We start from the raw sequence: 11,912 nt of genomic DNA, 5'->3' as shown, positions 1-11,912 counted from the left end.
TACCAATGCAAATTATTCATATCTATATCATATCCACCTTTAAATGTAAAAGAACATTTATAAACCATATTTGGGAATATTGACGTAGTTATTTCTCTCCATACTACTTCGTGCTGAATGGGGGTGCTGTTATTCAGGTCTTTCATGGTATAACCTGTGTGCTAGATTCATCTCAGTCAGCAGTTGAGTGAAGTAATTTTCTGAAGGTGTTCATGGTGATCTTTCAAAAGGGCGTGGTCTATCATACCATATTGGGATAGAATCTATCCATAGGGTCTCATCCTCTGTGAAAACAAAAGAAAGATTTTTCTAAAGCATCATAACCTTAGATCCAAATTTTGAAGTCATAATACACTTATGAAATCCATTCTGGTTTAGCTTGGCAGCCCATATAATGAAATGTCTGTCTGTATTTAGCTCCTTCACAGTCAAAAATTTTAAAGAAAAACACAATGTACATAATCCAGACTCTCTGTGAATTTTCATTTTTACATCGCTTTTTTTCACTCTATCACTTTACTTTATTCTGTCTCTTTAAAGACTTTACCCTTTTTTTAAGGCATTAACTTTATTCTCTATATTCTTTTTCTTCTCTCTCCCAAGCCTACCTATGTCTAACTCTATATAACACTACGACCCATTTAGAGGTCATTTATGTCTGAATCTGTCCTATTGTGAATCTGTAATTTTTTACTATCCAGGAGCATTTTTGTTTTGCATTTTTAAGTCACTAAGCACTTAAGAATCTAAAGCTGTGACATTCCTAGGTCAAAAGCAGGTACTGCAGGCTTGCCACACCCAGTCCAACATGGCGGAGCCCCTTGTGACTCTGAATCAGTTGTGCCTCTGAGTTGCAGAGTGGTGGGCTGCTCTGGATGTTGGGGCCACCTCTCTCCAATTTCAAAATGGTTAATGTACCATTTCTGCTAGCTCTGGGGCTGTCAGGTAGGAGCCACACTCAGCAGTTTAACTCTGAGACTGAGCATGCAGTACAGAAACTCTTTTCATTGAAGTTACATCCAAATCTGACATGTAGAGCACTGCACAGCCTGGAAGCATCTCTCTGTATGGTGGCAGAAATCTGCCATGCTCTCCCACCTGCCTAAGCCTGATTTTGCCGTCTGCCTAGGTGCAGGGGGAGAGCGCTGAGCCATTGGCATGGTCTCAGAGTACTTTCTTCCCGATCCCGAGTGGGCATACAAACATCCAGTCCCATAAGAGCCATTGAAATGCTTTAAAGCCAGAGCTTGCACTGGCGGCACAGCTCAGGAAGCCACATTTTAAAATGGCACAGGTTTTTTTCCTGCTGAGGCTGCTGAGTCAGGAAATCTCTCCACAGCATGTCCTAACAAACAGCAAAAAGCTGTGTTAAACTTTCTCCCCCCCCCCTTTTATAAAGCCCTCTCAGGTTTTCAAGTGGATTTAGTTACCATGTTGGGCGCCACTCTTGTTAAAGGAATGGCAGACTGTGTTCCCGCTGCCTGGCTCCTGGCTAATTTACACTCAAAATAATTACATGGAAACTGTATTCTTCTAAACACTGCCTGGCTCATTATCTGTAGCCTCTTTTTGGCTAGCTTTTACATATTGATTCAACCCATTTCTAATAATCTGTATGTCACCACAAGCTCGTGGCTTACCAGGAAAGATTCAGCATATCTGACCCTGCAGCTTCATGGCAGTGGCTCTCTGCCTCTGCCTGACTCTGCTTCTTTCTCCCAGCATTCTGTTCTGTCTACTCCACCTATCTAAGCTGCTGTCCTATCAAAAGCCAAGGCAGTTTCTTTATTAACCAATGAAAGTAACAAATAGACAGATGATCCTCCTAATCAAGGGCTGTTGCTATCCCTCTTAGATACTAATAGCCTTTCAGGAACTAACAGCTGAACTTTGTCTCACCTTTATCCCATTATGATATAGGATAAGTAATTTTGTATTTTGAGACTGTAACCTTGTGACTGATTTGTGGCTTTTGTCTTTATAAATGTCTTACAAAAATAGACAGAGTCCTTCTCCCTCCATCTGCTATGCCAGGCTGTGAGGCAGAGGATCTGTGCCAGTCTGAACTTAATAAATGAACCCTTGCTTTTGTATTTGGAAGTGTGGCCCCATGGTAGTCTTCTTGGGGGTCCTAGGACTCAGGCACAGCATACTCTGAATTATCAAAATAGTATAAGTTCAAGAAAACAATTTAGATTAACAAGAGAAGCTGCTCATCAAATTGTTAGGCAGTATTATATATGCTCACAGTATTTACCTGTATCAAATCTGGGGATAAATCCCTGAGGACTACTTCCTAATCATTTATGGCCAATGAATGTTACTCACATTGCAGAATTTGGAAAATCAAGTTATGGGCTTGTGACAGTCAATACATATTCAGGATTCTTAATGGCCACTGCACAAACTAGAGAAGCCACTAAATATGTAATAACCAATTGCTTAAGATGCTTCTCATGTATAGGAACCCCAAAAATCATAAGACAGATAATGGATTCAGACGTGTTTGTAAAGCATTTCAGCAATTTTATTTCAGCAAACACAAGACAAGTATTCCTTAAAATTCTCAAGGACAAGGAACTGAGGAGTGTGCCCATGCCTTTTTGAAAATACAACTTTAAAAAATATAAGCAGAAAAATTATATCCTCAAAGGCCACATAATGTCTTGAGTCATGCACTTTTTATGCTAAACTTCTTGAATATGGATGTTCATGAACAATCTGCTGTGGACAGATTTTGGCATTATGGTACCAAGGTGACCTTTGCTAAAGTAAAGTGGAAAGACCCTTGCACTGGATTATAGAAAGGACCTGATCCTGTGTTAATGTGTGATCAAGGGCATGTCTGTGTTTTCTCACAGGATGAGGATCAAGTGAGATGGCTTCCAGAACATCCAGTTCAATGTGTACAGCAGAGGAATGCCAGCCCTGATGACATCGCAGCCATTGATAACTCCAAAGGAGAAGTGGACAGAGGTTCCTGAACCTGAGATCATGACTTCCTCATACCACCATGCTGCAGGCCACAGAAAGGGGAACCTGAACCAGTGTTCCTGACTCACACCATGATGCTACAGTCCCACAAGGGAAAGAAGATCACAGTGTTGACTGGTGATTCCTAGATTTTTGATAGACTTGCCAGGCAAACTTCCAGACTTAGTGAGTCCTGTTTACTTTGGATCCAGACCTGAAACATAGACTGAACATTTGACTGCCTTGGACTCAGAGCTCAGACTGTCAGTGAGGTTTTCAGTTTGCTGTAGAAATGTTGATAGAACCTGAAAATTGAGACCTTAATTTTCCCAGGAAAGGATAAAAGAGTCATTACAAGGAGTGATTAGGGCTGCTCTTCAGATATGAGGAGGGTAGCCTAAGGGTTTTTCCTGCTGTTCAGAGATTGGGACATTTGTTTAAAAGCAGCATTGCATTTGGACTCTTACTCATTACAAAAATCTTTTCTCGTCTTTTCATTAGAATGGATTTAAAAGAATCATGATTTGACAAATTGTGTTATGGTATTGACCTGTTAAATCATATTATGGTATTGACCAATCAATGCTTTAGTTCACTATAAGATGTTAATGTCTTGAAGATGATTAGAACCTATCTAAGAAAAGCTTGACACTAGCAATGAATTCTTGAATTTTACTTGTTCGAGAAGACAAATACAGATTTTGATATAGTTGAATATTCTAGACCAGTTCAAAAGTCGGCATTCCCAACCCTGGTGATCCTCCACTCCTTTAATTAGGAGATATATTAGCCATAGAATATGCTTAACACAAAGTATTAAAAGCTTGCTTACCATTAGTAAATTGTTGATGAACTCTCTTGACTGAACTTGCCTCAGAGACACAGAACCCAATACTTCCTCCTTTAATCCCTTGTTTACAGAGGTCCACAGTCAGTATGTGTTTTGACCCCCCCCCCACCAAACAACTAAGACATGGACTTGTATAGTTAAAATGCATGTTCCCAAGACAGGTAAGTGTGGGAAATGGAAAAGTATTCAACCTAAGGCAAATGCAGTTGTCTCTCCTGTTGCAGAAGCCCAGGCTTTATTAAAATTAATGAAAATGGAGAAATTGTGAAGGCCCAGAAGTGTGACCCTATTTCGATGTTGACCAAAAGTTAGAGGGTTGGAGCTTGCCTCTAGTTCCTTCAAGGCTATTGTGCTTGTGTGTCAAGCAAAGGTCCCTCTTAGATGTAGATCAGAGAGCTCTGGTCTACCAAAGTTATTGTCAACAGGTGTGCCTAATAGCCAGATCTTGTACTCCAAGAATAGAGAAGTAGATTGTTACTAACTCAAACAAAAGTATTAGGATCCAACTAAGTTCCAGTTCCCTTTTCAGAGATAACTTGGAATTCCACCCAGGGAGTGATTTGCCTATAGAATGTTTTGGTGTAGTGTGTGAGCATGACTTGTTTTTTTTCCAGCAACAGAATGTTTAGCTATGAATGTAGCCCATGACCTTCAGTTGATAAGTTCAATTTTTGTATTATGTCAATGTAGTCTTTTGTCTTACTCCTACCTTTTGGGGTCAGGGTTATTTAAGCAATTGGAAATTCAGTACGGGACAAATTTTAGTACTCATTAGAATTTCCTCCTGATGCTATTCTATGTTGCTCCATTTTATTGTTTTCTTTCATGTCTTCATATTCTTTACTACATTTCTAAATCCCCTTTCCTACATCCTGGCAAGAGACAGGTTTTTCTTTTTTCTTTTTTTATTTATTTATTTATTTTTTTTTCTTTTAGTAATTTTATTAAATTATAAAAAGTTAAGAGACAGGTTTTTCAAGGCTGATCCCTGACAAGATTTATTTCACAAATGACAAATTCAAAAGTCATTGATGGATAATTACAATGTGGTTTTCATGACAAATAGCCTAAAACAATATAATTGTATTGTAAATTAAATGATTCTTTTGCACTTGATAAGGTAACTATTTATAAATGTACTAACCTCAATATAAGTATTTTAATATATGTCTAATCAGAGCACCCATCCATATTTCTTGATACTATCCAAGATTAACCAATGCCTGGCATGATTATAAAGAACACAAATAGCAAGATATGTTTTTGTAGGAACACATAGAAAAAGAAATGCAAGACCTGTATACAAAATGAGTTATATGAAGAATCTCTAATTTGTCAGCTATTTTCTTTGCTGTCTATAAAATTTCTCTTTGGGCTAAAAATGTTTCTTAATAGCTTACTTAATGCCCCCTTTACATCCTTATTTCTTAGGGTATAGATGAAGGGGTTCAGAGTAGGAGTCACTACTCCATAGAAAAGAGCCATAAATTGGGGTTGGTCTTTTGTAATAGAGGATGGTGGTTGAAGATACATGCTAATGGCTGGGCCATAGAATAAGAGAACTACTATGAGATGAGAGGAGCATGTCCCAAAGGCCTTTTTCCTTCCCTCTGAAGATTTGATTTTCAGTACAGCTTGTCCAATACTAGCATAGGAGGCAAGAATTAAGCACAGGGGAACAGCTAAAAAAAATATGCATGCCACAGAGAGAGCAAGCTCATTAGTCTCTTTTTCACCACAGGCAGTTTTTATCAGAACTGGAATCTCACACATCAAGTGATCCAGCTTATTGTGGCCACACAGTGGCAATTGCAGTGTCATTGTGACCTCTGAGACAGCATAGATAATTCCTGTTAGCCACACAGTGGACACTAACAGGAGACAGGTACACTGATTCATGATAAGGCTGTAGTGTAGAGGTTTGCAGATGGCAACATAGCGGTCAAAGGACATAAGAGCCAGGAGGACACATTCTGTGGCCGCCATTGTGTGAAAGAAGTAAAGCTGAACTACACACCTCATGTAGCTGATGGTCTTTGTTGATCCTCCAAGGTTAGTTAGCATCTGAGGCACAATGCTTGTGATGTAGCACATGTCCAGAAAGGAGAGGTTGGTGAGGAAGAAATACATGGGACTGTGGAGATGGGGGTCTAATATGAACACCAGAATGATGGCAATGTTGCCCAACATGGCCAGTGGATATGTTACCAGAAGAATGATGAAGAGAGGAAGTTCCAGCCAAGGACGGTCTGCAAAGCCAAGCAGAATGAATTCTTCTGGGTGACTTTTATTGATGACTGTCATTCTTTGCAGTCTGATTCACCTAATGTAAAGAAGTATCAAGAAAGTTAGTATTATAGGCATAGCAAAGATATGTGACTTGTTGGTTTGGATTTTTGGTTGAAATAACATGTCAGAGATCTTAGCAAATAATTCAGTTAGTGTAGAGCCTTCTGCCAAACCCAGTGGACTTGAGTTTTATATCTACTACTCAAGTAAAATGTTGTCAAAGGAAACACATCACTATAAAAACAGTTAAGAAAATATTGGAATATTGGTTATTTTCTGGGGCTTGCTGGTCAGCTAGTGTAGCTAAATTAATAAGATCTTGGAGGCATGTCTCAAAACATAAGGTACTAATAAAATTCAGAAAAAAATCTTAATATGGGCCCTGAATTTTATATGTACAACACACCCACAGCACCCAAACATGTATGCACACACACACACACACACACACACACACACACACACACACATAAAGCATCTACATGCACACAAATAACATACAATCTCAAAACTGGCTACTTAGCTTCTATTTATAATACTAAATTTCAAGGAGAATTTCTGATTATATGTAAGTTCATGTGGAATAAAGCTGAGGAGCTAATTAAAACAGCAGTGCTAAAGGCATTATAGAAACATATAAACATGTCCAGAGATAGCCAGAGAATTTGATTCAAAGATCTCTGAGCTCTGAGTATGAAAAGTTGTACTCTCCCGTGCTGAATCATCAAATCTTCTGTATGTGGAATTAGGATATTTGAAGATCTAAAGAAACCTCCTCTATGTACTTGAGATTGAACCAAATAGTTTAAAAACACTGATAATATATTTTTTTTTGCTCCCAAGGTCATGGTAAAAAAAACAAAATAAAAAACAAAATAAAAAATAAAATAAATAAAAAGAAAAAAAGAAAAAAATTAGAAATATATATATATTTCTTAATATTTGTACAGTTATCAACAGCCCCCTATTTTATTAGCCAAATGAATTAAGCCACAATTACCTTGTTGTTATCTTTGGCATTCATGTTTTTTATTGTATATCTATATTGTAAATTTCAGCATTCAATAATTCATGTCAAATTATAGTTTTTTCATATAGCAGAGATACTTATTTCGATTTAAATAATATTTTTTCCATTTATTTTACAAACCAACCAGTTTCCCCTCCCTCTTCTCTTCCTATCACCCCCCATTTTACATCCACCCCTTCCCCAAACATTCTTCCTCCATCTCTATTCAGAAAAAGTAAGACCTCCCAAGGACTTCCACAAGGATTGGCACATCAAGTTCAGGCAAAATCTGCTTCTCCCCTTATGTTGAGTTGGGGTCAGGTAATCCAGCATGAGGAACAAGTTGCAAAAAGCCAGTTAACCCCTAGGGAGAGGTCCTGTTCTCCCTGTTAGAAGTCCTTTACTAGGAGACCAAGTTAGGAGATTGTTCTACCAATTACTGAATAGAATATGTAGAGATATTTAATTGAACTAAAAATTTTTTCTGGTATAAAAATTTGGTCAGTTATTGGGGATGTATTATATTTTGTTAATCCCACTGGTATTGCGAATATAGTTTTCAACTCCAAAAGTCTTTTCCAGCAGGTATTTTAATTCAGACAAAATGACATTCAAATCCCAGTAATTTTGTTTCCTGATTTTATGTTTTGCCTATGTTGTAGCTAAAGTGAGTGCTAATACAACAAAATCAAGGTGCAGAGTAAAATAAAGCTTGAAAAAAATACACATTTTTATAGTGTTTCATAAAAAGTTATCTCTGAAAATTTTAATTTTCAAACATGAAGTTAAGATAGCATTCCATGGATCAAATCTGAGTTACTCTACCAATCAGCAGTTTTGTAGCAGACTAATTTCTTATAGTTCAAAGCAGATGCCATAGTCTTCATTTCATTGAAGGCTCACAGTCACCTTAGGTTCCATAAGAGCCACTCTGATATGAATCAGGTTCTTTGACTATCCACTATTGTAAGTCAGATGCATACATTAAAATCAGAATACTAAAAACATCTATTTTAACACATATTTATAAAATTACTTTCTGTGTATGAGTGTTTTGCCTGTATATATGTCTGTGAATCACATGTATGTATGGTGCCCACAGAGACCAGAAGTGGGCAAAGAATTCCTGTAACTGGAATTAATGATGATTCTGACCCTCCATGTGAATACTGGAAATAGAACCCAGCTCCTGTAAAAGAGCAGTCAATATTCTTAACCGCCGAGTCATCTATCCAGTCTCTCCAACAACTTCTTGCTGAATCCCTTGTTATAATCACTGTAGCAAGTTTTTCCCATTCTTAAAATTCTTAATCTCCTGTCCCCAATTACTATGAGCAGATTTTTTTCTTATGTTAAGATACTTTCAGTTGCGTATTCTGTTAGTTTCATAAGAACTATGGATAACCTAAATATCAAAAAATTATCTGTGCCTAAAATATAGTCACAAAGCAGCAGATTATAAATAAACATGTATGGACTCCACAAACAGCACCCAATACTATTGGTGTGATGTATATATCAGATGTTACACAGCTTCTGATGTGACAGTATTTAGATAAGCCTCTCTAATATCTGAAGATATCTTAGACTAAACACTTATTTCATGTGAATCTCTGCGTTGTTGATAAAATATAAAATAAACATTTTATCAATTATTATGATAATAAATTAAGCATTTCCAAAAATGTAACCTAAGCACATTACTGAATGCTGTTTACTTAACATGGCTATAGTCATAGTATTGAAACACAAGTGAACTGTTAGTTTTTAAAGAGAAATTTAATTTAGTATCTATAAATTCTTCTATAATTAAATTTATCTACCTCTCATAATCATATGTACTATGCCTTCTCCATACAACTTTTCCTGAGATGAATGTGACTTTCCATCTGGTACTTTATCCAGTAAATGGTCTATCTATCAAATGACTGGCAAAAGCACTAATACTTCACTCAGGTAATCAGCATCTGAGGAATATTGTGTTTATGATAACTTAAGGACTTTTACACTTGTGCTTAGTGATAAACTGAGAAAGAAATGAATTGCAAATTAAAGTCAAGCTGTTCCTAGTGCCACTGAAATAGATACAGCCAAAGCTTACAAATGGCTTTTTGAAATGATGCTGTCTTTCCAGTGTATATATTAGCCACAGCAACCCACCTTTCCACCTTTCCTGGGGATGCATGCCTGTCAGTACAGGTGTCTCTTTTCCTACCTTATTTTGATGGACACCCTTTATTTGGTAAAAAGTAATTACAAAGAAAGGTATTTGAATATTTTCTTTGCAGAAGGCAGACTCTAACAAAGGTTAGAGTTTAAGATTTGTTTCAGAATTCTCAAGTTTTCAGTTCATACAAAGGTGCCAAAATGGAGGGAAAGTTCAAGTTAGGAAGACAGTGAAAGAAAATACCAAGATGACTTTTAAATTATCGTCTTTCCTTGCTGTTTCCGAGACTCTAGGGAATTGTTTCCACAGATAACTCATTTACCCTTTTCCAGAGTGACTAGACAGAGACTGTTTCTGAGGAAAGAGTTCTCTGAGGACGTGTTTCACAAGCACAATTATTTACATGCTGTGCTGAGGATAGGGACCAATTCTGTTGCAGTGGGATGGAATTTGAGATGAACAGACTCCATTTCACAACATACTGAACACCAGCTAAAATGCATATAATTATATATGAGCTTTTTGGAATCAGTTATTATGAGGAATTTAAATGAGAATTTTTTGATATATCACCTTTATCAATGATATCATATACGACTTTAAGATTTTGTTTCTCTATAGTATAATAATAAAGGATAATAAAATCCATGAAAACAGCAAAAATAATATGCAATGAAAAATGCAGTTACCATTATGAATAACCTAGAAATATCAAAAAATCTTTTAAATATGTAGTCTTTTATCACAATAAAAAGGCAATAATGAGAATAATCTGCCTACTTCTTACTAATTAATACCTACTTTATATTCTCATATTCAGCCGTTACAATTTTCTCATATATGCCATACATCAGGCTTAGATTTGTGCTTCTAGGAATTTATGCACAATCAATGTATCTAACTCTGATAACTGTATTCACTCTGTCCTCATAGCAACATAATGAAGTCAATGTTATTTGGAATATTTTGATATGCATTATAACCTCTTAATAATCCAAGTGCACATTAATCGGGAAAATAAATTCAAACCTATTGAAAAACAGGTACAATCAGAGGTGTTTCTTTTTGTCCACCTATATCATAGGCCTTCCTCTAAACAAAGTCAGTGATATCTGAGTGCACCTTTTTCATTACACAGATGTTGAGTGTTCTATGTTCCTTTCCAATAGACCCCAATCCTCTGGTATTCTTCCATGGCCAGGCCCCTTAAGACTGTTCATAAAGCATTATTTTGAGTGAGGTAACCCAGTCACAGAAAGACAATTATCACATGTACTCATTCATAGGTGTTTTTTAAACATAAAGTAAAGAAACACAGCCTACAAACCACAATCTCAGAGAACTTATGATAGGGGAATTCAGTCAATCACATTCTGTTTTGGGGGCGTGCCGACCTCAGGCTAAAGCCTGCCTATAAACTTAGCAAGCATGTTTGCTAGCTCTCTTTTTCGCCTGGCTCCTGCATCTGGACGGATCCTTTGGATTCTGGTGTAAGCTGTAGTAAGTCTTACTTCTGTTTATTAAAGCTGTATATTTTGTGTCAAGATAGTCTGGGGACTTTTCATTACCAATCGCCCTGTGGCTACAATTTGGCGCCTGAATGTGGGCCCTTTTTCCCACCTTGTGGCGCAGGCCTAGCAGCCTGAGCGCATACAGTACCTGGCGGCTTTTACAGTAAAGCCTGCACTGGATCCCTGCTCCATTCAATAGAATAGGGCCAGGGACTTTCCAGCTTCTGCAAAAGCTGCAGAACTCGAGCAAGCGGCAGCTCTACCCCCATTCAGGCAGTGTATTTCCTGCAGCCCCGGCTGAGTTTGGCTTGCGCTGCTAGCCTGAAAGTAACCTCTGGATTTGAGTTTATATATATTTCAGAATCTTTCCAGGTCGGCGCCATTGCCACGTGGATTCAGGTGTGCCCTCGCCACTTACTGGCAGGCAAGGGTCATTACAGGTAAGATTTTTCTATTCAGTTGAAAACAAATAAATAAATACAATTTCTTTTGATTGAACATGTCAGAAAATACTACTATTCAAAAATTCAATGGCCTTTTTAATTGCACCATGGAGGATATCCTCCATGAGGTTTCTGATATTCCTCTTACTTGGTTATTTCTGGGACTTGTCGCTTTTCTGGTGTTTGGATATTTTATAAGGATGATTCAGTCATTACAGATCGAATCTACTATGCTGAGGGCAGAGATTAAAACCTTAAGGACAATTCAGACTGACACCAACCTCCTCAAAAAAGAGTTTGGAGTTTTCAAGGAAGAGACTAGATCAGAGTTTGGAGCTCTCAAGGAGGGGACAACCAAAATGACTCGTAACCTCCAGTCCCTGACTGTAAGTGCTGAAACATTAGCTGAGAGGATTAAAACCATTGGATGTGAAAATTGGACTTTATCAAAAGGGTATGATAGATTAAATGACAGGATTTCCATACAAGAAGGCACAGTGCATGCCATGAGGATTATGTCCAAGGAGGATATAGCATCTCTAACGGACAAGCTCCATGCCTTAGAATTATCAATGAAGGAGATAGTGTCCAGGGAGGAAATGGTGTCTCTGATGCACAAGCTCCATGCCTTAGAATCGTTAATGAAGGCTTTGGAGCATAATACTGGACA

General features: G+C 37.5%; 1 protein-coding gene across 1 annotated transcript; it reads right to left on the bottom strand.

Annotated features, from left to right (window-relative positions):
• Positions 1-5,158: 5,158 nt before the first annotated feature.
• LOC146890795 (olfactory receptor 2B11-like) lies at positions 5,159-6,127 on the bottom strand. The gene has a single exon (XM_085680160.2). The coding sequence runs from the start codon at positions 6,125-6,127 to the stop codon at positions 5,159-5,161; it is 969 nt and encodes a 322-aa protein (XP_085536286.1).
• Between the last annotated feature and the right edge of the window lie 5,785 nt (positions 6,128-11,912).

The sequence above is a fragment of the Myodes glareolus genome, chromosome 18 (assembly GCF_982192425.1).
Source record: "Myodes glareolus chromosome 18, mMyoGla1.1, whole genome shotgun sequence".
NCBI classification, from domain to species: Eukaryota; Metazoa; Chordata; class Mammalia; order Rodentia; family Cricetidae; genus Myodes; species Myodes glareolus.
Note: the sequence above shows the minus strand (reverse complement) of the source record. Positions and strands in the feature narration are given on the sequence as shown.

Bases quoted from the DNA above. Each gene is read 5' to 3' on its own strand.
- LOC146890795 (XM_085680160.2), bottom strand. From the start codon at position 6,127: ATGACAGTCATCAATAAAAGTCACCCAGAAGAATTCATTCTGCTTGGC.